Source organism: Hylobates moloch, unplaced genomic scaffold, assembly GCF_009828535.3.
Source record: "Hylobates moloch isolate HMO894 unplaced genomic scaffold, HMol_V3 SCAFFOLD_22, whole genome shotgun sequence".
Classification (NCBI taxonomy): domain Eukaryota; kingdom Metazoa; phylum Chordata; class Mammalia; order Primates; family Hylobatidae; genus Hylobates; species Hylobates moloch.
Window position 1 is genome coordinate 7,158,393 of NW_026652297.1, and position 26,868 is coordinate 7,185,260.

The 26,868-nt window shown below is 40.4% G+C and overlaps 1 protein-coding gene across 1 annotated transcript in view; it reads left to right on the top strand.

The window, feature by feature from the left end:
* Positions 1-26,868, top strand: part of SLC9A9 (solute carrier family 9 member A9) — a 593,042-nt gene that overhangs the window by 454,908 nt on the left and 111,266 nt on the right. Inside the window, exon 13 of the mRNA XM_058433501.1 lies at positions 14,036-14,094. Within this exon, the coding sequence (XP_058289484.1) occupies positions 14,036-14,094 (59 nt within the window). The remainder of the gene's footprint in view (positions 1-14,035; positions 14,095-26,868) is intronic.

Consider the following 26,868-nt stretch of genomic DNA (forward strand, 5'->3'; position numbering starts at 1 on the left):
ACATAAGTGTGCACGTGTCTTTATAGTAACATGATTTATAATCCTTTGGGTATATACCCAGTAATGGGATTGCTGGGTCAACTGGTATTTCTTTAAGTTCATTGTAGATTCTGGATATTAGCCCTTTGTCAGATGAGTGGATTGCAAACATTTTCTTCCATTCTGTAGGTTGCCTGTTCACTCTGAGGGTAGTTTCATTTGCTGTGCAGAAGCTCTTTAGTTTAATTAGATCCCATTTGTCAATTTTGGCTTTTGTTGCCATTGCTTTTGGTGTTGCAGACATGACGTCCTTGCCCATGCCTATGTTCTGAATGGTATTGCCTAGGTTTTCTTCTAGGGTTTTTATGGTTTTAGGTCTAACATTTAAGTCTTTAATCCATCTTGAATTAATTTTTGTATAAGGTGTAAGGAAGGGATCCAGTTTCAGCTTTCTACATATGGCTAGCCAGTTTTCCCAGCACCATTTATTAAATAGGGAACCGTTTCCCGATTTCTTGTTCTTGTCAGGTTTGTAAAAGATCAGATAGTTGTAGATATGTGGCATTATTTCTGAGGGCTCTGTTCTATTCCATTGCTCCATATCTCTGTTTTGGTACCAGTACCATGCTGTTCTGGTTACTGTAGGCTTGTAGTACAGTTTGAGGTCAGGTAGTGTGATGCCTCCAGCTTTGTTCTTTTGGCTTAGGACTTGGCAATGTGGGCTCTTTTTTGGTTCTGTATGAACTACAAAGTACTTTTTTCCAATTCTGTGAAGAAAGTCATTGGTAGCTTGATGGGGATGGCATTGAATCTTTAAATTACCTTGGGGAGTGTGGCCATTTTCACGATATTGATTCTTCCTATCCATGAGCATGGAATGTTCTTCCATTTGTTTGTATCCTCTTTTATTTCATTGAGCAGTGGTTTGTAGCTTTCCTTGAAGAGGTCCTTCACATCCCTTGTAAGTTGGATTCCTAGGTATTTTATTCTCTTTGAAGCAATTGTGAATGGGAGTTCACTCATGATTTGGCTCACTGTTTGTCTGTTATTGGTGTATAAGAATGCTTGTGATTTTTGCACACTGATTTTTGTATCCTGAGACTTTGCTGAAGTTGCCTATCAGCTTAAGGAGATTTTGGGCTGAGACAATGGGGTTTTCTAGATGTACAATCATGTCATCTGCAAACAGGGACAATATGACTTCCTCTTTTCCTAATTGCATACCCTTTATTTCCTTCTCCTGCCTGATTGCCTTGGCCAGAGCTTACAACACTATGTTGAATAGGAGTGGTGAGAGAGGGCATCCCTGTCTTGTGCCAGTTTTCAAAGGGAATGCTTCCAGTTTTTGCCCATTCAGTATGATATTGGCTGTGGGTCTGTCATAGATAGCTCTTATGATTTTGAGATACGTCCTATCAATACCTAATTTATTGAGAGTTTTTAGCATGAAGGGTTGTTGAATTTTGTCAAAGGCCTTTTCTGCATCTATTGAGATAATCATGTGGTTTTTGTCTTTGGTTCTGTTTATATGCTGGATTACATTTATTGATTTGCGTATGTTGAACCAGCCTTGCTTCCCAGGGATGAAGCCCACTTGATCATGGTGGATAAGCTTTTTCATGTGCTGCTGGATTCAGTTTGCCAGTATTTCATTGAGGATTTTTGAATCGATGTTCATGAGGGATATTGGTCTAAAGTTCTCTTTTTTTGTTGTGTCTCTGCCAGGCTTTGGTATCAGGATGATGCTGGCCTCATAAAATGAGTTAGGGAGGATTCCCTCTTTTTCTATTGATTGGAATAGTTTCAGAAGGAATGGTACCAGCTCCTCCTTGTACCTCTGGTAGAATTCGGCTGTGAATCCATCTGGTCCTGGGCTTTTTTTGGTTGGCAAGCTATTGATTATTGCCACAATTTCAGAGCCTGTTATTGGTCTATTCAGAGATTCAACTTCTTCCTGGTTTAGTCTTGGGAGGGTGTATGTGTCCAGGAATTTATCCATTTCCTCTAGATTTTCTAGTTTATTTGCGTAGAGGTGTTTATAGTATTCTCTGATGGTAGTTTGTATTTCTGTGGGATCGGTGGTGATATCCCCTTTATCATTTTTTATTGCATCTCTTTGATTCTTCTCTCTTTTCTTCTTTATTAGTCTTGCTAGCGGTCTATCAATTTTCTTGATCTATTCAAAAAACCAGCTTCTGGATTTGTTGGTTTTTGGAAGGGTTTTTTGTGTCTCTATTTCCTTCTGTTCTGCTCTGATCTCAGTTATTTCTTGCCTTCTGGTAGCTTTTGAATGTGTTTGCTCTTGCTTCTCTAGTTCTTTTAATTGTGATGTTATGGTGTCAATTTTAGATCTTTCCTGCTTTCTCTTGTGGGCATTTAGTGCTATAAAGTTCCCTCTACGCACTGCTTTGAATGTGTCCCAGAGATTCTGGTATGTTGTGTCTTTGTTCTCATTGGTTTCAAAGAGCATCTTTATTTCTGCCTTCATTTCGTTATGTACCCAGTAGTCATTCAGCAGCAGGTTGTTCAGTTTCTATGTAGTTGAGCAGTTTTGAGTGAGTTTCTTAATCCTGAGTTCTAGTTTGATTGCACTGTGGTCTGAGAGACAGTTTGTTATAATTTCTGTTCTTCTACATTTGCTGAGGAGAGCTTTACTTCCAACTATGTGGTCAATTTTGGAATAGGTGTGGTGTGGTGCTTAAAAAAATGTATATTCTGTTGATTTGGGGATGGTGAGTTCTGTAGATGTCTATTAGGTCTGCTTGGCGCAGAGCTGAGTTCAATTCCTGGATATCCTTGTTAACTTTCTGTCTGGTTGATCTGTCTAATGTTGACAGTGGGGTGTTAGAGTCTCCCATTATTATTGTGTGGGAGTTTAAGTCTCTTTGTAGGTCTCTAAGGACTTGCTTTGTGAATCTGGGTGCCCCTGTATTGGGTGCATATTTAGGATAGTTAGCTCTTCTTGTTAAATTGATCCCTTTACCATTATGTAACGGCCTTCTTTGTCTCTTTTGATCTTTGTTGGTTTAAAAGTCTATTTTATCAGAGACTAGGATTGCAACCCCTGCCTTTTTTTGTTTTCCATTTGCTTGATAGATCTTCCTCCATCCCTTTATTTTGAGCCTATATGTGTCTCTGCACATGAGATGGGTCTCCTGAATACAGCACACTGATGGGTCTTGACTCTTTATCCAATTTGCCAGTCTGTGTCTTTTAATTGGAGCATTTAGCCCATTTACATTTAAGGTTAATATTGTTATGTGTGAATTTGATCCTGTCATTATGATGTTAGCTGGTTATTTTGCTCATTAGTTGATGTAGTTTCTTCCTAGCCTCAATGATCTTTACAATTTGGCATGTTTTTGCAGTGGCTGGTACCAGTTGTTCCTTTCCATGTTTAGTGCTTCCTTCAGGAGCTCTTGTAGGGCAGGCCTGGTGTTGACAAAATCTCCCAGCATTTGCTTGTCTGTAAAGTATTTTATTTCTCCTTCACTTATGAAGCTTAGTTTGGCTGGATGTGAAATTCTGGGTTGAAAATTCTTTAAGAATGTTGAATATTGGCCCCCACTGTCTTCTGGCTTGTAGAATTTCTGCCAAGAGATCAGCTGTTACTCTGATGGGCTTCCCTTTGTGGGTAACCCGATCTTTCTCTCTGGCTGCCCTTAACATTTCTTCCTTCATTTCAACTTTGGTGAATCTGACAATTATGTGTCTTGGAGTTGCTCTTCTCAAGGAGTATTTTTGTGGCGTTCTCTGTATTTCCTGAATTTGAATGTTGGCCTGCCTTGCTAGATTGGGGAAGTTCTCCTGGATAATATCCTGCCGAGTGTTTTCCAACTTGGTTCCATTCTCCCCGTCACTTTCAGGTACACCAATCAGACATAGATTTGGTCTTTTCACATAGTCCCATATTTCTTGAAGGCTTCATTCATTTCTTTTTATTCTTTTTTCTCTAAACTTCCCTTCTCACTTCATTTCATTCATTTAATCTTCCATCACTGATACCCTTTCTTCCAGTTGTTCAAATCGGCTAATGAGGCTTGTGCATTCGTCACGTTGTTCTTGTGCTGTGGTTTTCAGCTCCATCAGGTCCTTTAAGGACTTCTCTGCATTGGTTATTCTAGTTAGCCATTCGTCTAATTTTTTTTCAAGGTTTTTAACTTCTTTGCCATGGGTTTGAACTTCCTCCTTTAGCTTGGAGTAGTTTGATCGTCTGAAGCCTTCTTCTCTCAATTCGTCAAGGTCATTCTCTGTCCAGCTTTGTTCCATTGTTGGTGAGGATCTGCGTTCCTTTGGAGGAGAAGAGCCGCTCTGATTTTTAGAGTTTCCAGTTTTTCTGCTCTGTTTTTTCCCCATCTTTGTGGTTTTATCTACCTTTGGTCTTTGATGATGGTGATGTACAGATGGGGTTTTGGTGTGGATGTGCTTTTTGTTTTTTAGTTTTTCTTCTAACAGTCAGGACCCTCAGCTGCAGGTCTGTTGGAGTTTGCTGGAGGTCCACTCCAGACCCTGTTTGCCTGGGTATCTGCAGCAGAGGCTGCAGAACAGTGGACATTGGTGAACAGCAAAAGTTGCTGCCTGATCGTTCCTCTGGAAGTTTCATCTCAGATGAGTACCCGGGCATGTGAGATGTCAGTCTGCCCCTACTGGGGGGTGCCTCCCAGTCAGGTGACTCAGGGGTCAGGGACCCACTTGAGGAGGCAGTCTGTCCGTTCTCAGATCTCCAGCTGCGTGCTGGGAGAACCACTACTCTCTTCAAAGCTGTCAGACAGGGACATTTAAGTCTACAGAGGATTCTGCTGCCTTTTGTTTGGCTATGCCCTGCCCCCAGAGGTGGAGTCTACAGAGGCAGGGAGGCCTCCTTGAGCTGCAGTGGGCTCCACCCAGATCAAGCTTCCAGGCTGCTTTGTTTACCTACTCAAGTGTCTGCAATGGTGGGTGCCCCTCCCCCAGCCTTGCTGCCACCTTGCAGTTCAATCTCAGCCTGCTGTGCTAGCAATGAGCGAGGCTCCATGGGCATAGGACCTTCTGAGCCATGCGCATGATATAATCTCCTGGTGTGCTGTTTGCTAAGACCATTGGAAAAGCACAGTATTAGGGTGGGAGTGATCCGATTTTCCAGGTGCTGTCTGTCATAGCTTCCCTTGACTAGGAAATGGAATTCCCTACCCCTTGCACTTGCCAGGTGAGGCGTAGCCTCACCTTGCTTCGGCTCACACTCGATTGGCTGCACCCACTGTCCTGCACCCACTGTCCGACAAGCCCCAGTGAGATGAACCTGGTACCTCAGTTGGAAATGCAGCAATCACCCGTCTTCTGCGTTGCTCATGCTGGGAGCTGTAGACTGGAGCTGTTCTTTTTCGGCCATCTTGGAACAATTCACCCCTTACATGTATTATCCCACAACAGCCTATGACATATGTACCCTTCCTATCTCCGTTTCGTGGAAAAGGAAACCGAGGTACAGTTTCCTGCCTATAGTCACACAAGTAAGTGATAGGAACAGCCATTCAGAATGTCTAACTCCTAATGTTCATGCTCTGTGCCTCTTCTTAGCTGTTACCTAGTATTTTCAGTCAACTGTGTCAGCAAAGAGTTAAAGATAGACTAGACCCTTCTTTAGTCTGAGCAGCCTGATAGAGTTTCATGAAATCCATTCCACCTCCATAACCTCTAGGAGAAAAGTAAATGGCATATGGGCAACCTTGGAATACCAGGACAGGAATGTTGCATGAATCCTTGACTCAGCTGTTTTCAATTTGGTAATCAGACAAGTCCCAGGGGTATAAAAATGGACCTAGCAAAGCATATGAGTACCAGTCAATGATAGTGTGTCCATGCAGTGGTGGAAACCCAGAGGGGCACCGCTGCTCTCAGCAGCATCCCAGCTCTGCATCTTCATCTCCTATGGAGGGGCTCACAATCATATCACATACTTCATGTCCCCAAATTATAGAACCCCCCCCTTTCTTCCTTCTTCTCCCTCTAACCCTTCTTAAATAAGATGTCCAAGCTGTCTTTATATACTTGACATGACACACCCTTCTCCAGCTTCCATGAATATTCCCAGTCCATTGATCTTGACCTTGAAGAACTCATTATCCCTTCCTTATTGTTAGACTTTACCTTTTGGTCAGAACCTCTACTTCAGACAAGCAACTAGACAAAACTCTGAGGGGGTTGCTATTTTTCTTGAGTCGATAACAATGTAGAGAGCTGACTTTGCTTCACTCACAATAGAAGTGCTCAGATCCAATCTTACTGACCCTGAGTTTTGGTTTTATCTTTTAACAGGATGTCCCTTGGGGGAAATTCCCATGCACATGCTTCTCCTTCTTTAATATGGCTAATGGTAGAGTCTACCATTCAAGTGTCCAGAGTAGAAACTCAAACACCTCAATACTTTCCACTTCTTCCCACAGTGAGCCTGTCATGCACAGTGGCCCTCACCACCCCTTCACGTATACATCTCTGAAATCTCTCTCTTCTTTTCCACCACTGCTAACTTAGACCCTAATAAACTCTTGGTTGGACTACTGCAGTAGACTACTAAATGACCTCCATGCCTCCAGTTTCTTTTTTTTTCTTTTCTATCCCAACCTGAAGACAACCACCAGTTTCTTAATATCACGATGTATACCTGCAGTGATCTTTCTAAAACATAAATGTAATTATTTCACCCCCTACTGCCTACAGAGAAACAAAAGCATAAGCATAGCACTCAAGATTCTTCATAATTTGGCCTTAATTTACTTTCTGGTGTCATCCAAAGCAACTCTGTCCACCTCTATGTTCATGACCCTCGCAGTCTAGCCACACAGAGCTATTTATGATGTTCCAACCTACTTTGTTCCCCTATGCCTTTGCCCATGCCATGCCTGGAGTCCCCTCCCCTAACCTTTTCTCTTACCATTAAACTCATTCTCACTTTTCAGTGTCCATCTCCTCTATGAAACGTACCTAATTGCTCCATAGCTCATCTTGATTGGGCTCTTTGTTGGTGTGTTCAAATAATTAATGTACGATGCTTATCATGCCATACTGTGGTTCTTTGCTTCCAATCTGTTTTTCCCATTAGATCTTGGGTCATTGATGGCAGGAATCCTATCATTGACCTTTATATCCTAGCATCTGTCATGTATGGAAAAGCCACTCTTGTCTTTAACCTATATTGTATCTATGACTCAATGTAGGGTACATCCATTTCTCTAATAATAACAGCACTAACAAGGAGAGCATCAACTAATATTTCATGAGTGCTTCCTAGACGGCAGCCAATATTTTATATATTTTATTAACTCATTTCATCCTTATAATAGCTCATGAAATAGATACATGCTTATCCCCACTTATAGTTGGGAAAACTGAGATTTGCAAAGGTTAACTAATTTGTCTCAAAGTTATACAAGTAGTAAATAATGGAAGTGAAATTTGAATCCGTGCAACCTGATTCCAGGATCCAAATTCTTAACTACTGTGCCACACTTAAATAACAAAATGAACTGAGTTTTTTCGCTTACTTCAGTTCATTTTCTTGTTTCCCAAAATTAAAATATTTGAATTATTAATTGCATTAATGTTGGTCTTACACAAGCTCCAGGATTATTTAGTCAAATAATACAGGGTGCAGTAGCAGATGTTGGCCCCTAAGTGATATTCTTATGGCTACACAATAGTCCCCAAACCTCAGTGGGTAACTTTGAGACTCCTCCATTGTCAAGCTGTATTTATGTGCTCAATATCCAGCCACTCTTCCCTTACTGCAAATGTCATTTTTTACACTTTGCCATCAAAAGCAGGTCTTAGAGGAAATAATGTATCTTCCCCACCACCCAGCCCCTGTCACCAGGGGGCTCAAAGAATCAAAACTGCACCTAAGGCTATTGGAATTCACACAATGAAACTAAGCCCTAGTAGTATTTCAGTGCCTTTTCGGAGGTGCTAAGTGATAAGAATCAGAATGGAATTTGTTGGCTTTAGTGGGAAAAGTGAGCCTTTTGTTAGTTACCTTGCTTTCCCTCTAAGAAAAACCCAACTTTGGGGCATTTTTTTTTTTTTTTAAACTATGGTTGGGTATAAGAGCATCCTGAGATTTTAATATGTCTAATAAAACTCACCAAAGAATGGAAGTGCAATAGGAAGGGAGGGTGCATTATGGTGCACAAGAGATGTGTTTTGCTCTGAAAATGGAGCTTGATGCTCATTGTAAATGAGGAACCCGGAGTGAGATGTACGAGGGCACAGCTGGGAATATGTGCAAAGCTTGCCTTCATTTCCATTTGAATACCATAGAGGCAGCACTCAACTTGCTTAAAATTAAAAGGTACATCAGGAATGCGAAACATCATACAAAATTTTAACTAGCCTTTTTTAGTTGCTTTCTAATTCTTTACTGGTTCTTAATTTCCCTATATTTTTTCTATATTTATTTCTCTATATTTTCTATATTTTCCCTCCACCCTCGGCTTACCTTTTCTAAGGCTGCATGCACCTTTACAGTTATTTATCCATCACAGGCACCTATTCTTTATAATAATATATTTCTTTCTCTTTCTTTCCTTTTCAACCTTCCTTTGCTTTGCTTGCTTTCTGCTCAGCTCTTCCCTCTTCCTTGTTTCTCCTTGCCCTTCAGACACCTTCTTTTCCTTCTTTGTTGCTTTGTTACCCTAACTAGTCTACCAATAAATTATAAATAATTCCAAGCCAGGTGAGGCACAGTGGCTCACACCTGTAATCCCAGCACTTTGGGAAGCCGAGGTGGATGGATCACTTGAGCCCAGGAGTTCGAGACTAGCCTAGGCAACATGGCAAAACCCCATCTCTACTGAAAATACAAAAATTAGCTGGGTGTGGTGGCACATGCCTGTAATCCCAGCTACTCAGGAGGCTAAGGCAAAAGAATCACTTGAAACCAGGAGGTGGAGGTTGCAGTGAACCAACTACATACTGCTGTACTCCAGCCTGGGTGACAGAATGAGACTCTGTCTCAAAAACAAAAGAAATAAATTTTAAAAAGATCAAAACCTGGGAAACTTGGCCCTCTTTAAACAGAAACAATGTTTTGCTATGAGACCAGAAATCCTTGCTGTACACTGGCTGCTCCTTGTGGCTCAATTGTGGTTGTTGCTATATATTCAAAGGTTGCCCAGCGCAGAAACAAGGACTAGGAGGGCTTACCTCTGAAAGTAATAAGTAACTGAGCTCTGGCCCCACTGATAAGTACTGAAAAATAATAATAACAATAATAGCTGCTAACATTCTTAAAAACTTACTATATGGCCGGGCACGGTGACTCATGCTTGTAATCCCAACACTTTGGGAGGCTGAGGCGGGCAGATCACAAGGTCAGGAGATCGAGACCACGGTGAAACCCCGTCTCTGCTAAAAATACAAAAAAAAATTAGCCGGGCGTGGTGGCGGGCGCCTGTAGTCCCAGCTACTTGGAGAGGCTGAGGCAGGAGAATGGCGTGAACCCGGGAGGCAGAGCTTGCGGTGAGCCGAGATTGCGCCACTGCACTCCAGCCTGGGCAACAGAGCAAGACTCCGTCTCAAAAAAAAAAAAAAAAAAATTACTATATAACAGGTCCTAAGCTATTTTCTTATTTAATCCTCACCACAACCCTGTGAAATGAGTTCTCTAATTATCCCCATTGTACTGGTGAGGAAACCAAGATGGAGACTGAGTGAGTGACACAGGTCACAGAGCAAGTGAGAGGCAGAGCCACATTTTTCAACCCAGGTAGTCTGGCTCCAAACAACTTTCTTGACAGCTGGGTTTCACTGACCCTTGAACAACTGCAGGGTAATCATGAAGTCATCAGATTCCAGCTAGGGCCGATGTATACTGTAGAGCTTGCCCTGCGTGGCTGGGTATAACCAGACAGGTGAGCAAAGGGTGAGCCAGGGTCACCACAGACAGAGCAAGGTGATCTCCGGTGCCCAGAAAGGATTCTGTTTGGCAGCAGAGAGCAGAGTTGGAGGAGTACAGCTACTTCACTCCAAGTCTCAGTAACTTCTAGTGATGGGAGATCTGAGACCTAGGAAGGGCATCGTGGTGGATGGGCCAAGGTGGTGATCAGACAGAAGGGAGGACAGTGCTTGGAGTTCAGGAAAGAAGGCAGGGTATCCCACAAGTTCAGTGGTGGCCAGCATGGCCCAAAATACCAGCCTGGAGTTTGGAGGGAGGGGGTCCAGTCCATGGGAGAGAAACTGGCAGATTATTGTATGGCCAGAGCTCAGGGACTGTATTTGGTACTGGGGCTCAGAAACAAGGACAAGTCCAGTTACTGGACCCAGGACACTGTCCAGATCAGATGAGCAGAAAGGGTGGCTAGCTTAACATTGAGGGAGAGGTGCTAAAGACCCTTGGATGTCACCTAAGGAGGTTGGACTTCATCCTGTGATCTCACCTGGGGGGCTGCTGTATACATGTAACACCACAAACTGGGACGATATTATGTCTTCTTTCTAATCTCTCAAAAACTCATTATGTATAAATCATCTTTTGTGCACAACAGTGGATGCTTATGCATTAAAAAGAACTGTAAAAATCTGTTTAAAGTGAGTGGATACATGGTTAGCCCTAAAATAATGTCAGTTCCATATTCTGACTTGCTTTCTTGAAGAGGAGAGTAAGAGACACGTATGTAGTTGGCATGTTTGCATGCCCCTTGGGATGCTGCGTGAAGGTACCATGCATGTCTGTGTCAGCTTATATATCACAATCGAGAAAAGGCAGAAAATTGCCCTCCAAGGCAATGGGAGTTGGTCTGAGGGGGTGCAAGGGTATTATAAGAACAATCGTGTGTGATTGTAAGCCCTTCTATAATATTTGAATTAGATAGATAGATAGAAAATGAAAATAAAAATAAATTTGACTGTCAGGTTTAGTCCTACAGTAAATTAAAGTGGTGGGGGTCATCGGGACAATATGTCAACATATTGTCACAGCCAGGAAAAATAAAGGCAATCTAACTGGCAGATACAATAATTAAAAAAAAAAAAAAAAAAAGACAGTAGTCAGGGACCATTTAACGTGATCATAAAAAGGTTCATACACCTCTCAGAAATCATTATAATGCAGCAAGTGTCAGACTCTATGGGACCAGTTGCAATGCCGAGTCCTCCAGTTAAGATTAGAATATCCCCCTTACACCCTATTTAAGGAGGCAGGTAGCCAAGAAACATATATTAGCCAGATTTTCATCAAAAGTAGCTAATATCACAAGTGAAAGAAGGCATTGTTTCCTTCATAGTGCTTAAGCTGTGGTACATTTTTTATATTATACTCATTGAACCTCCCAAATCATATGCCCTGTGTGGGCAAGGACCATATTCACCCTGGCTTCCCCAGGAGGGAAGCACCTTTCATGGAGATTCTCTTTCCTCAAGCCACTTGTGGTGTTTGTCCTGCTCTGGACCTGCCCTGAGATGAGATGTGGGAGGAGGTGCAGTCTTCTTCCCAGTCAGGCCTCTGAGATGCCTTCCACTGAGTCCCCATCAAATGAAAGAATTTCATCCACTTCCTCTGCCCCATCTAGCTGTTGCAGGAATGTCTGCTGTGATTGCTGCTGCAAAGAAAAGCTTCCACTTTAGTGAAAGGCCTCAGTGCCGCCTCAAACGTTAAATGTTGGGCTTCTTATAAAATTCTATTTCTGTCCTCTCCAGGTTTCTAGACAGAGACCTAGAAAAAGGCCCTAAGCAGATACAGTGGTGGGAGCCCCATGATCCTCAGTTCAGTTCACGACCAACCTGGGTGCCCAGCAGCTTCGTCCCTGAGATCTGGGCTTATCCAGTGATGAAGCCTCTAGGGAGCAGCCAGTACCTGCTGGAGGGCTCTGATCCACCACACAGCTGTGAGAGTGGCCTGGCCCCATAAGAGAAGGGGGCTGGGAGCCTCCACACCTGGGTCCCACTGTCGGAGGCAGGCCACCCCCACCCCTCTCTACACTGCTGTTCTCCCCTCATCCCTTCTCCTCTCCTTTCTCCTCACTGACATCCTTTCCCTCTCTCCCCCTCTTCCCCTTCTTATTCCTTCTTAGATGACATAAATCAAATAGCTAGTTTTTCTACCCCGAGAATCAAAGGTTCCTCCCCTCCCCTCCCCTCCAGAGGCTCTTCCCAGTGACCTAAAGGCAAAAAATTCAGCACAAAATAAATAGCTATTAATTTGTCCCCTTGGTTAGAGAGATGGGGCTATTCATGTCCAGAAGACACTTACCTGTGAAGAATCAGAGGTATTTTAAACAGGTGGGACTTTCCCGTTACTCTTCTCCTTATAAGGAGTTACACGTTTGCTTGAGTGGAGGCTGCTCACGTGGCCTTGCTTCCCCCACCCCAGCAGCAGGACTGGAAGATGATTCGGGAGGTGCTTGTGAGGAACAAGAGTTGAAGAAAAGTCCCTAAATGTCTAGCAAATGTGGTTTCACAGGAAGGGCTCTGGTGGAGCTCGGGCCAGACCTCTCCCCAGCACTCCCACCCTGCCCCACTCCAGCTGAAGCAGGCAGAGGGACGCTGTCTGGAAACAGAGGAAATTTGAGTTTCAGGGCCCCTCACTCGGTCTGGCCCTCCGAGGCCCTGGGAAGATCCCCAGTACTGTGTTCCCATGGTCTTCTATTTTTGTAAGATTTGCAAAAAAATATATAGTTTCAACACAGTTGGGTTCAACTGCTGTTTCTTTCCACTACAGCTTCCTTTGCTTCATACTTCTCCTCTGATCAAATGGTATTGGAATAGCTGTGGGCATCTGGGGGATCCAGCTAAGGGGAAGCTGAATTGAGAGTGCATTTAGTTTAGATTGAATGCGATACATTTCTGTGGGCTGCAGTCACTTCTGTGCATGGCTAAGCCACTGCTGTCCACCCCGGAGTAGGAACGGCTTACAGGAATAATGCACAGGGCTGAATTAAATATAAACGTGTCCTATGGTGCCTGGCATCAGAAGTCTGTGGGTAGTGGAGGAAAAACAAGGTTTGAGATGGATTGAGCCAGACTGGGGGACTCTGTTGAAAACTCTTCTAATCACGAGATGTATAAAATGCAGTTTTCATTGATGCCTCATCAAAATGGAAATTCAGGAATATATTCAATGACAAAGCATGTACACTGATAAATACACTGTGCATTGCTTATGGGAATTGCATAAGATAAAATTTATCAGAAATCTTGCATTTGCAGGGCATTACCCTGTAGCAGGGAGGCACATAGCAGGCGCGTCTGTGTGTGAGAAAGAGTGCTTTAATGCCTTCCAACGATCAACAATTTTGATCAGTCTTGCTAGAGGAAAGACTGCCTTATCTTTTTATTCTCTAATACACAATCATTATCATATAAAGAGAGTAGCAAAGTCAGTAGGCAAAAATTCCAGAAGAAAGTTATTTTAGCAGTGTGGCAGACAGCTAATTAATTAAAATGTTGTGTATTTTTCCTGGGCTTTCAGCGGTCTATTGCATTTGCCAGCTTTAAAACCATATGTAATTTTTTTGTAACATCCTTCTGAAGAGTCACTTTCACTCCTAATTTTGTATTTATATGTTTGTATTGTTTTCCTTAAAGAGAGAGCCCCAAACTCTATATGCCTCAGGCCCCACAGTCTGAATCCTCCCTATGGGGAGTCTCTAGAAAAACGTTCTGTTTCCTCTGCCTCAAGAAACCCTGCTCCAGGCTGGGCACACAAATTCCCAGGGCATTTTGGTCAATGGGTGGTTGCAGAGGTACCAGGTCGCCTTCTTTCCAGAATGTGTGTTTTTGGGGCTATGGAGGTCTTTTTCCTGATGGCTGCTGTCCTAGGTTCTCAGGGATGCTTACCTTGCCAGGAAAGACAGTAGTGAAGAGCTGCTGTTGATGCTTAATTTCTCCAGCATCCTGAGGCCCAGCTGTTCAAGTTCTTATTTTGGTATGAATCTGAGGTTCTTTTGATTCAAGAAGAGGTAGGATAGTTTTCTGCCAAATCTTTTTCTCAGATTCACATTGTGTTTAGGTTAGGTCGTCTGACACACGAGACTGCCTCATTCCTTCTGCAGCAGGGGATTGACCAGTTTTTGGTTTTCTTTAACAGAGTTGGCGTGGACCTGGATGAAAATCTGAAGGAGGACCCCTCCTCACAACACCAGGCAAGTCAAAGAAACCAAGGCACATTATATAGAGATATGATTGTTCTGTTCCGTAGGCTGTTCCATGTTTGTCCAGCATGTGACCCAGGAGCTATTTCTAAACGGAGCTTCCTCTGCTGATAAAACAAATGAGATTACAATAAAATACAAGGCAATTCAGGGTGTTGATAACTTCTAGCATATGAATGCTTAGAACTAGCATGTACTTGCAAGCCTCTCTATGGCAGCAGGAAGCCTGGAAACTTTACAAAGTACAGGCAATACCATGATGGCTTTTGGAATGAGGCACTTCATAGTTCAAATCCCAACCCAGCAACTTGCTAGCTAGCCGACTCAGTGAAATTTACACAAAGTATTGTCCAATGCATGTTGCACAAACAACAAATTGACTTATTTCTCCTGGATAGCTTCTCATTTATCAGGTCTGAGGCCCAAAAAACTGTCTAGGTGGTCCATCCTTGACTTAATTGAGCAACAATTATCTACAGAGACCTGAAAATCCTTTGGGGTAATTGTTTAGAACAATGAGCTCTTCCCTCATATATTAGTTCATTTTCACAATGCTGATGAAGACATACCCAAGACTGGGTAATTTATACAGGAAAAAGGTTTAACGGACTTACAGTTCCACATGGCTGGGGAGGCCTCACAATAAGGGCAGAAGGCAAGGAAGAGCAAGTCACATCTTATGTGGATGGTGGCAGTCAAAGAGAGAGCTTGTGCAGGGAAACTGTTTTTAAAACCATCAGATCTAGTGAGACCCATTCACTCTCAAAAGAATAGCATAGGAAAGACCCATCCCCATAATTCAACTACCTCCCACCAGGGTCCTCCCACAACACATGGGAATTGTGGGAGTTAGAATTCAAGATGAGGTTTGGGTGGAACACAGCCAAACCATATCACCTCAAGTAGGGGAAATGCATTCTCCAAACTGAATTTGAACCTAACATCAAAGTAGAACCTATCATTGTCAGTTTTGCACTAGCCATTTTAAACTCAGTACTTGTCACAGATAAGCAAATGTAGGGAAATTTTACACCTTTTTGCTGAAATTAGAAGTAGGCAGACATAGATATAATAGGAGAGTATCATAAATAAGTGATATTGCTTAATGAATTGTGTTATGAGCGTATTTGTATTCTAAGGGAATCCCTCTCTCTCTTATTTCATGCTTGTTTTTCCAATAATGCCATCAATGAGGCACAACTGGTGAGTTTTCCTGGGCAAGACACTGCTTTCCTGGCACACACAGATGTGAAAAAGAAAGGAGCCTGTGCTCTGTGGAAAAGGCTGGGAAATTAAGTTGGTGATAATCTTGGGTCTCACGTACTTTGAGGTTTTTTGTCACATGTGTTCCAAGACCAGGCAGTTTCCACAGACTCCATTGTCCAGGAAACACACCTAACTGCAGGATGGAGCACAGCAGGGGTGTCCAAAGCACTGGGATTAGAGCCAGCCTGGTGACCTTAGAAAGGAGATCAAAGCCCATCTCCTTACACTGGTGGGCTATAATGAATAGTCAGTAATGTCTGGTGGTGGCTGATTTTTAAAAAGCATTTTCATCTTGTGTAGGTCAAATAATTCATTCTCCTACCTTCAAGCAAATCTTTTATCTAAATTTTGTCCTTCTTGTATACCTTTTTCTTTAAAAGAAGAAAAGACACAATTATAAAATTCATCAAATAAAATTCTCTATCTTCCTCTAACTGCCTAATATTCTGCAATCACATATACCGTTTTTGGTAAAAATTTCCTACTAGCCTAAATCCTTTCTAATTTAAATGTATTTTATTTTATCTCATTCATGTGACACTTTAAAACAAAGTTCATCATTGTTAGATCAGTAATAACTCTTACCTGAAGATATTATAGCAATAAAAGTCACTTTTTTATTAGAGAAATAGGATAGCATAATATAGAACAGTGAAAACTCTGTGATATTTGGGTCTTGGGCAAGGTGTTTACACCTTTGGGTCTCAGTTTCCCTCTCTATAAAATGTAAATGATAATAACGTCTGCCTCTCCAGGCTGTTATTTATGATAATCAAGGGAAATTGGGTTTATGAAAATGACCTAACTTAATTAAGCTGAACCCATCTCATTTTATGAATGATGGAGGCAGCTTAAACCACCGCATATAATAGTAAAATATTTTTATGGAATTTTAAAAATCAGTAAAAAATATTAATAAGAGCAGATAGTCAAAACCAGAGGGGTAAAAAGAATCATGGATAAGCAGATCATAAGGCCTTATAGACTTATAGTCAAACCATAAGTAAGCTTTCTGATGGCCAAAGGGGAAATAAAGAAATAATAATTGGTAATATATTAAATTCACATCAGTAGAAGGAAAAATAATGCCCTCTCCTCAAGTGATATGAAACATCACTATGTTTTTAAAGAAATTTCTCACTTGGGGCCTCCTGGAGAGGACACATAAAGCACTATCTAAATATTACGTAAGTAGCATTATCATTGACATGGCTCCTCCTGAACTGCTGCTACCCACGAATGATTTTATTTTTAAGAAGTATCCTGTAAGTATTCTTATTCATGATAATGTTTGATTACCAAAGAACTTACGTTTCAGAAAGAGGTTTTCTCCACATATTGGGATAATTCTTCTCTTCAGTATCAAGTACAGGAAACAGTGGGCTCTGACGGGAAGTAACAAGCTGTAGTGTCCGCACAGCTGCCGCTGAACCTGGACCATTTTTTGGTACTTCCCAAACTGTCAAGAACCTCTCTGCTCTCATTTTGCCTGGCAACACCTGTCTTATTACCAACATCTCTTGCTTTGTTGGATTATATAACATAACCCCAATTCTTAGGAGGGGTGTATGTTTCCCCTTGATTTGCATTTATTAAACTGGGTTTGCATTAACAAATAGGTTAATCTTTGTAATGGGCAGCCTTAACAGATACACAAAAACCCTTCTTACTTACCAAAAGCTAAAAATTTTGCAGGTAGTTATAGCTGTTACTGATTATACACTCTCAAAATCAAGAATAAACTATATAATTATATATATTTAAAATTATATTGATATGTTTTTAAAATTTTTCTTTGTTCTCTGTTGTGGAAAGTAAAATAACTTTTGGGAATGTGAACTTGTAGCCGTGGCTAACTACTAATGTCACAACTTTCCTTTTTGCCATACAATACCTTTAGAGTGTGAATGGTGTTACACAATTGTTTGTACCAGGCACAAAAGCTTTAGAGAGCCTATGTTCCATATGCAGATATTACACTCTGGATGCATACTTCATGCAAACATGCTAATTTGAGAACTGGAAGATATTGCAGTCGTGAATTTTATGCCTCTTAAACGTGAAAAACAAAACCCTCAGGTAGCCTCCCACACAACAGGAAGTTTCCCTTGTAATTGATTCCTTGTACTTGAAAGCACACCCTTTCAGAGCAGGTGAGAGTCACTGGAGCACCACACTTGCCTTCAGTCTTTTAATAGAAAACTCCTGCTACTCAAGGAAGGGTGCCGGTATTGCTTCTCTTTTTCCCTTTTGCCATTTGATCGTGCTCATTCCCATATTCATTGGGCACTAGCTATTATTCTTAACACTGCTCTAAGCACCTTATATGCATTTGCTCACTTAATTTCCAAGATAACCCTGAGTGGGTACTATAATTATCTGCATTTTACAAATAAGGAAATTGTACACAGAGACAAAACTTGCCCAAGAACACACAGAAAGGAGAGGTGGAATCTGAACCCGGACAGTTTGGTTCCAGAGCTTCCACTCTTAACTGGTATGCATGCATGTATTCATTCATTTATTCATACAAGTAATTCTTGGTACCCACTCCTATGGCACTAACCTAGATGTGAGGATTCAGGAGTTACCAATTTAAAGCTGTCTTCCTCCCAGAGTATATACTCTAATGGGGGACACTGATAAGAAAAAGGTAAACTACATTCTATACATTCAAAGCATGATCACAGTAAAGCAGGTCAGAGGATAGAACACAGGGGAGCAGGCTGCTTGGTCAGGGTAGAAGTGGCATTTGATCAGAGGCCAGATGATGTGTGGAGGAAACAATCTATGTGAGAAGGGGTTGAGGAGAGGTGGTCTGGCAGAGGCTACAGCAAGTATGGAGGCATTGGAGTCACAGTGGGTTATGGTGTGCACAAAAGCAGCAGGAGCTGAGTAAGCAAGGTGGGAGCGGATGGAGAAAAAGTGGGAGAAACAGACAGGGGCAGAGGCCAGACCATTGGCCATGGTGTTAGGTTGGAGTTTTTTTCTAACGTGATAGACACCGTTGATGGTTTGGTTTGGAGCTTGGAAGTAATAGAATTAGCTCATTTAAAAAAAAAAAAAATTCTCCCCATTCCACCCTGCCAGCTGTTGTGATGAGGATAATTTTCATCTTTTTTCACACAATTTCATTTTCTAACACTATGCTTGTTACTTTACGGTTTCTCGATGTTACCTTCCAATTTTCTTTTGTTTCTGAAAGTCCCTTCATTGAAATTCTGGTTTTGGTTGTCCTTTATTCTTGTGTGTAACCTGGGTGGATCAGTTCTGGTCACTGCAGCACATTAAAGTCAGCAGAGGTGAGAAAGGTCTGAAGAAGGGCAACTTCAATAACTGACAGAGGGACCTGCTGCCAGAGCAACGGGGATTAAAAGGATTAGGATTTTTCCATCAGAAAGACTAGAACTAAGAAGGGACACAACAGAGTATCTGTAAAAATATGAAAGGTGTAAAGCGAATGAAGACTTGTTTGCTAACTCCCAGAAAACCATAACCTGGAATACCTTTGAAGCCTGGAAGAGGCCATGGGTGAATAATAAAAGTATTTGTTCTTCTGCACAATTGATAGTTCTTATTCAGGGCCACCCAGAGTTGCAAGAGTTGGAAATATAAGTAGGTTCAAGAAGGGAAGAGATTAATTTAGCAGACAGTGTGGTCATCATGGTCATTAAATAAAATTTTTCTTTGTGAATATTTTCAAATGTTCCTAATAAACGCAAAGATAAGAGAATAATGAATCTCAACATACCCATCCCCCAAACTTAACAATTATCCACATTTTTCCAGACTTTCTTCATTTACTGCTCCTATACTGTTGGAGTTAGTCTCATAGAATGTAAATTTCACACTACACTTCTACAAATATTTCAGAAATAGAATACGAGTCTCAAAATTTGATGTGACCCAGGTGAGAGTTTTTGTAATGTTGTGTCATTCCAATGTCATTGTAACTAATGGTATTTTGAAAAAAATAAAATAAACATTTCAGAGAAAATATCTTGGGTTTTCCCTTGGCCAACATTGAATTTATTTTGCTTATACTTACTTACGGCTTTTAGATTCGAAATTATGTCCTCTCCCTACTAACTTTTTACTGCATAGGACTAAATTCTATATTTTTATCTCACCAGTAGTTTCTGCAAGTACATGTTCTAGAAAGTAGGAATGATAACAAGGAAGAAGAAGTGGAAGGTGGCAGCTATACTTTAATGAGCATTTTTATATATTAAGTGATTAACAATTACATACCTATGTGTATATATACATAATCACATTTAATCTTTACCTTGACCAATCAAGATACCTATATCACTCCCATTTTACAAATGATGAAATTGGAGTTCAAAGAATTAATTTTCCCAAGACAACAAACCAGTGATGGGCTGAACCAGAACTAAAGGCCAAAGCTGTTTCATTCTCACCATTGCACCACATCCAATCTATAAACATGTTCTTTCTTCCCAGCAAGGATAGCCTGTCAGTTAACATTTGAGTAATCCTTTCCCTGTTAACTCCTGGCCAGCCTCATTTCCCAACCCTATCAAGAGTATCAAGCATATTCTCATTTCAAGAGGCTAGAGTATATTCCTCATCCTTGCAATCCTTCCCTTCACCCAAACCCAGTAAACTGTGAGTATGGGTCCATTGTCTAGGAGGTCTTTTCCTACTGCAAAGTGTGTCATCCTTCACTCACAGTGCAGCAGGCTCTACTGTCTCCCAGGAGGAGAGGGCCAACCTGCATCATTCTCTGCTTGTTACTTCCTCCCAGCAAGGGTTGAGGTGCCAACCAGTTTTTAGCTCTTATTCATGCAGATGTCTAAAGGAAGAACATACTAGACAAGACAAGGGCCCTGAGGCAGGAACATGCCTACCTGTTCGAGAAATAGCAAAGGTACAAGTATAGCTACAGTGAGCCACCAAGAGTATTATAAGCTACGAGTCAGAGATATAGGCAGGATCAGTTATCTATTGCCACATAATACTGCATAACAAGCAAAATCTCAGAGGCATGAACAATAAATACTTATCTCACAAGTCTGTGGGGTTCGGTTGTTCTACAGTGGACTTGTTCATATGTCTAGGGTCAGCTACAGTTTGCTAGATAACTGCTGATCTTAGCTAGGCTTGCCCATGTGTCTGGAGTTGGAGAGCTGTCAGCTGATCTAGGATAACCTTAATAGGGATGACTTAAGTGCCTCAGCTGTGCACCACATGATTCTCATCTCATCTGGGACCAGTGGGCTACCCTGAGTATGTCTTTCTCCTGGCCATGACAGAGGGCAAGAATGTAAGCAAAAACAGGCAAGGTTTCTTGAGGCCGAGCATCAGAAGTGATATGTTGGCACTGCTGACCAGAGAAAATTATGAGGTCGTCCTAAAAAACAGATGTATCAATAAATGGCTCCTATTTGGTCAAAAGAACTGCAGATTTACATGGAAAAGGCCATAGATACAGGGATGGAAAAAATGGCACCTCTAATGCAATTAGTCTGCCATATAGGTCACATGGGCCAATGTAAACAGTTTGGACCTTATAGTAATCTGTACAATTTCAGACTTTTGAAACGTACTGATACTTATTTTATGGTTCCAATTGATATATCTTGGTGAATATTCCATGTGTACTTGAATGTATATTCTTGCAACTGTTTCCGTACTATACCAAACAACTGCAGAATCCAGTTGGCATAGCTCAGTAAGTGTAAATTATGTCAACTTGTTTTTTTGTCTACTTATTTTATCAGTTACTGATAAACCCCCAAGTGAACAATTGAACTCATGGATCTAGAGAGTAGAAGGATGGTTAGAAGTGTCTCGGAAGAGTAGTAGGTGTTTGGGGGAGGGGGAAAGGTGGGGATGGTTAATGGGTACAAAAAATAGAAAAGATGAATAAGACCTACTATTTGATAGCAAAATAAAATGACTATAGTCAATAATAAATTAATTGTATATTTTAAAATAATTTAAAGAATGTAACTGGATTGTGTGCAATTCAAAGGATAAATGTAAGAGGATGGATACCCCATTCTCCATAATGTGCTTATTTCACATTGCATGCCTGTATCAAAACATCTCACGTACCCCATAAATATATATACCTACTATGTACCCACAAAAAATTGTTTTAAAAAATAAAAATTTAACATAAAACCTCCAATTATAATTAGGAATTTTCCTGTTTCTTTATCTGTTAAATAGTGCTTAATATGCTTTTCACCGGATATAGGATTCTGGCTTGATAGTTGTCTTCTTTGAAAGTCAACGCTTTGAAAATCACATTCTGTTGTGTTCTGGCCTCCATTTTTTTTTTTTTTTTTTGAGACGGAGTCTCCCTGTCTCCCAGGCTGGAGTGCAGTGGCGCCATCTCGGCTCACTGCAAGCTCCGCCTCCCGGGTTCACGCAATTTCTCCTGCCTCAGCCTCCCGAGTAGCTGGGACTACAGGCGCCCGCCACCACGCCCAGCTAATTTTTTGTATTTTTAGTACAGACGGGGTTTCACCGTGTTAGCCAGGATGGTCTCTATCTCCTGACCTCGTGATCCACCCGCCTCAGCCTCCCAAAGTGCTGGGATTACAGGTGTGAGCCATCGCGCCCGGCCTCTGGCCTCCGTTTTTTCTGATAAAAGTCAGTTGAACTTTTTTTAATTTCCTGGAACATAATATGCTCTGGCTTTCCCTGGTTGCTTTTAAGATTTTTTCTCTTTATCTCTAGTTTTTAGAAGTTTGATTCTTATATGCCTGGTTTTCTTAGAATTTATCCTAATTTGGGTTCACTGAATTTCTTGGAACTCTTGGTTGATATTTTTCATCAAATTCAGGAAATATTCAACTATTGCTTTTTGAAAAATTTTTGTTCGCCATGTTCCTACTGCCCTCTTTCTAGCCCTCCAATCTTATATATATTAGGCTACTTAATATTTTTTCTCATATCACTTAGGTATTAGTCTATTTTAATCTTGTTTCTCTGTGTTCTACAAATTACATAATTTTTATTGATCTCTTTTCAAGTTCACTGACACTTTCTTCTTAGTATCCAATCTGCCCTTAAGCTGATCTAGTAAATTTTTAATTCCAAATATTGTACTTCTTGGTTCTAGAAATTTTTGATGGCTATTTTTTGTTTTACTATTTCAGTGGCTTTGGGGATACAATGGTTTTTGGTTACATGGATGAATTATATAGTGGTGAAGTCTGAGATTTTAGTGCACCCATCACTGGAGTGGTATACATGGTACCCAATGTGTAGTTTTTTAATCCTTAGCTCCTCTCAACCTCCCTCTTCTAAGTCTCTCAATTTCATTATGTCATTCTGTATGCCTTTACATACCCGTAGCTTAGCTTACATTTATAGGTAAGAACAAAAGCTATTTGGTTTACAATTCCTGAGTTATTTCATTTAGAACAATGGCCTCTCACTCCATCTGAGTTGCTGCAAAAGACATTATTTCATTCTTTTTTATGGCTGAGAAATGTTCAGTGATATATATATATATATATATACACCACATTTTCTTTAGCCACTCATTGGCCAATGGGCACTTAGGTTGGTGCCATATCTTTACAGTTGTGAATTGTATTGCAATAAATATACGTGTGCAGGTGTCTTTTTGATATATTGACTTATTTTCCTTTGGGTAGATACCCAGTAGTGGAATTGCTGGATTAAATGGTAAATCTACTTTTAGTTCTTTAAGAAATCTCCATACTGTTTTCCATAGAGATTGTACTAATTTACATTCCCATCAGTAGTGTATAAGCGTTCCCTTTTCATCACATTCATGCCAACAACTATTGTTTTTTGACTTTTTAATAATGGCCATTCTTGCAGCAGTAAAGTAATATCTCATTGTGGCTTTAATTTGCATTTCCCTGATGAATAGTAGTGTTGAACATTTTTCCTTATTTTTTTGCCATTTGTATTTCTTCTTTTGAGAAATGTCTATCATGTCATTTGTCCACCTTTTGATGGGACTGTTATTTTTCTTGATCCGTTTGAGTTCCTTATAGATTCTGGATACAGTTTCTTGTCAGATGCATAGTTTGCAAATATTTTATCCCATTCTGTAGTTTGCTCTATTGATAATTTATTTTGCTACACATAAGTTTTTTAGGTTAATTAGGTCCCATTTATTTTTGTTTTAGTTGCATTTGCTTTTGGGGTCTTAGTCATGAATTCTTTGCCTAAATCAATGTCCAGAAGAGTTTTTCCTAGGTTATCTTCTAGAATTTTTATGGTTTCAGGTCTTAGATTTATGTCTTTAATCCATCTTCAGTTTTTTTAATAAGGTGAGAGAGAGAGAGAGGTTCACTTTCATTCTTCTGCATGTGGCTATCTGATTTTCCCAGCACCATTTAGACCATTCCATTGGTCTATGTATCTACTTTTATACCAGTACCGTGCTGTTTTGGTAACTATAGCCTTGGTAGTATAATTGGAAGTCCAGTAATGTGATGCCTCCAGATTTTTTCTTTTTGCTTGGGATTGCTTTGACTATTCAGGCTCTTTTTGTTCCATATGAATTTTAGAATTGTTTTTTCTAATTCTGTGAAAAATGTTAGTTATTTTGATAGGAACTGCATTGGATCTGTAGACTGCTTTAGGCAGTATGGTCACTTTCATGATATTGATTCTTCTAATCCATAACCATGTGATATGTTTCCATTTATTTGGATCTATGATTTCTTTCAGCAGTGTTTTTGTAGTTCTACTCATAGAGATCTTTCGCCTCCTTGGTTAAGTATATTCTAGGTATTTTATCTCTCTTTGAAGCTATTGTAAAAGGGATTGAGTTCTTGATTTGATTCTCAGCTTAGTCACTGTTGGTATACAGCAGTGCTACTGATTTCTGTACATGGATTTTGTAACCTGAGACTTTACTGAATTACTTTATCAAATCCAGTTGTCTTTTGGAGGGGTCTTTAGGGTTTTCTAGGTGTACAATCACATCCTCAGTGAACAGTTACAGCTGGACTTCTTCTTTTCCAATTTGGATGCCCTTTATTTCCTTCTCTTGCCTGATTCTAGAATTTCCATTTTGTTCTTTTAATACAATTTACATCCTTCTGAAATCTTCACTTGTGTTTTCATTGTCTCTTTGTCTTTAAATTCCCTAGCATACTTTTTAGAGTATTTTAATGCCATTGCCTGTTAATTCCAGCATCTGAGTCATTTCAAGTTCTGTTTCTATAGGTTACCTTTCTTCTGGCTGCAGGTCATGCTTTACTGCTTCCTCCCATGTCTAGCAGTTGTTATGATATGCTAGGCATTATGAATATTACATTGAATGGAGTGTGGAGTATTCTATGAAGGTTGCTGAATTTTATTCAGTCAAGCCATTAAAATCTTGTAAGCCTTAGTTCTATGCTTGCCTTCCTTGATATATTTTCATTTCATCCTCGGTTTTAGGGCATGGTCATTATTCTAGAACATTGTCCTTACTCATAAAGCATGCTTTTTTCTGAGGTCTCAATAGAATAGCTGACTTTTGGCTTTAGCTGGACAAAACTGCAGCGTTTCCTAGCACTATGTGATCTTAATCTCTCCATTTATTTCTCAATTTCACAGGAGTTTCTCCCTGCAAGCCTTTGTGAACCTCAACCTGTACATGTACGGGTCAGTGTTCAACCAAGCCAAGCACATAAGGGAAATATCTCCACAGACTTCTGGGTGTCCTCTCTGTGCAGTTTCCTCCTCTCTGTACGCACCCACACCAGCGGTACCCTAATTCCCATCTCTAGCTCTTCGACTCAGTGAGACTGCTGTTCTCTGCTTGAACTTTTTATCTCCTTACCTTCAAGGGAATGACTTATAGGCAGCAAGTCAAGGAGAATAGAGGGCTCACCTCATTTCTTCCCTTCTTTCAAGGATCACAGTCCTTTGCTGCCAATTATCCAATATCTGAATCCTATGGTATGTTTATGATCCAGTTATTCTATCATGGCTCGTCATTGTGAAAGTGATGTTGAAGTGGTTTTGTAGGGAGATACATTGTTTTCTTTTGTTTTTAGACACATACAAAATACTAAATAACGGAATCACAAATCTAAACGTGAGACTCTTATCTTTACTATGGCAGTAGTGGCTCTGGGTTTTGTTATTAGCATGAACCAGCATCTTCTTGTTCCAGGAAAATTATTTGTTAGGGTGTGTGTGTGTATGTGCGCATGCATGCATATGCTTGTGTGCATGTATATAAAAGAGTTATCACACCAACTGAATTATGATATATGTCAGGCGTTAGTTAAGAATACGATGAAGCAGGTACAGTGAGATGCTGTGAACTTCCTCCTCTAAGTTGGCCCGTCATTTTTTGTCTTTGTATTTAATCTTCAATCTGTAAGATGGGTATATTGGACCCAGGATAGTTTTTGATATACTTTTAAGAGGGAACATATGTCTTCTATACCACAAATGTTACTTTTGTGAAAACACTTCATAAACTGTAAAGAGCTATGCAGTTGTAGGCCTCAACATTTTATTATCTCTTTCCAAATCATATTTCAATACCTTTCACATCTAGAATTTATTATTCCAGTATATCATTGTATTAATTTTCTATTGCTGCATAAAAAATTATCCTAAAATATAGTGGCTTAAAACAACCCACATTTATTATCTCAAAGTTTCTGTGGATCAGGAATTGGAAAGCAACTTAACTGAGTGTTTCTGATGCAAGGTCTTCCATGAGGTTGCAGTCAAGATGTCAGCTAAAGTTAGAATCATCTGAAGGCTGGACTGGGCCTAGAGGATTTGCTTCCATGTTGGCAGAAGGCCTCTGTCCCTTACTGGCCATTGGCAGGCATACTTAATTCCTTTCCACATGGATCTCTCCACAGAGCTTCTTGAGCATCCTCACAACAGGGCAGCCAACTTTTCTTAGAGCACGTGGTCCAAGAGAGACAGCAAAAAAGAAAGCCATAATGCCTTTTTATGACCTACTCTTGGATATGACACACCATCATTTCTGCTATATTCTATTTATTAAAAATGAGCCATTAAGTATGACCCACACCCAACAGGAAGAGAAATTAGGCCCCATCTTTTTTTTTCCTTCAAAGAGATTTTTTTTTATTTTAAAATTTTTAATTGGCATGTAATAATTGTACATACTTATAGGGTACAGAATGATAATTTGATACATGTATACAATGTGTAATGATCAAGTCAAGGTAATTAGCATAGCCATTACCTCAAACATTTCTCATTTCTTTGTATTAGGAACATTTAAAATCCTCTCTTCTAGCTATTTGAAATTATGCCGTGAATTATTGTTAACTACATTCACCCCACAGTGCTGCAGAACACTAGAACTTATTCTTCCTATCTAGCTGTAATTTTGTATCTATTAACCTCTCTCTATCCTCCCCTCCCAACTACAGTTCCCAGCCTCTGGTAACCACAATTCTACTTTCTACCTCTAGGTAAGTTCCATGTTTTAAAGGAAAAAATATCAAAGAATGCATAGATATACACTTTAAGACCACCACAATATCATACTATA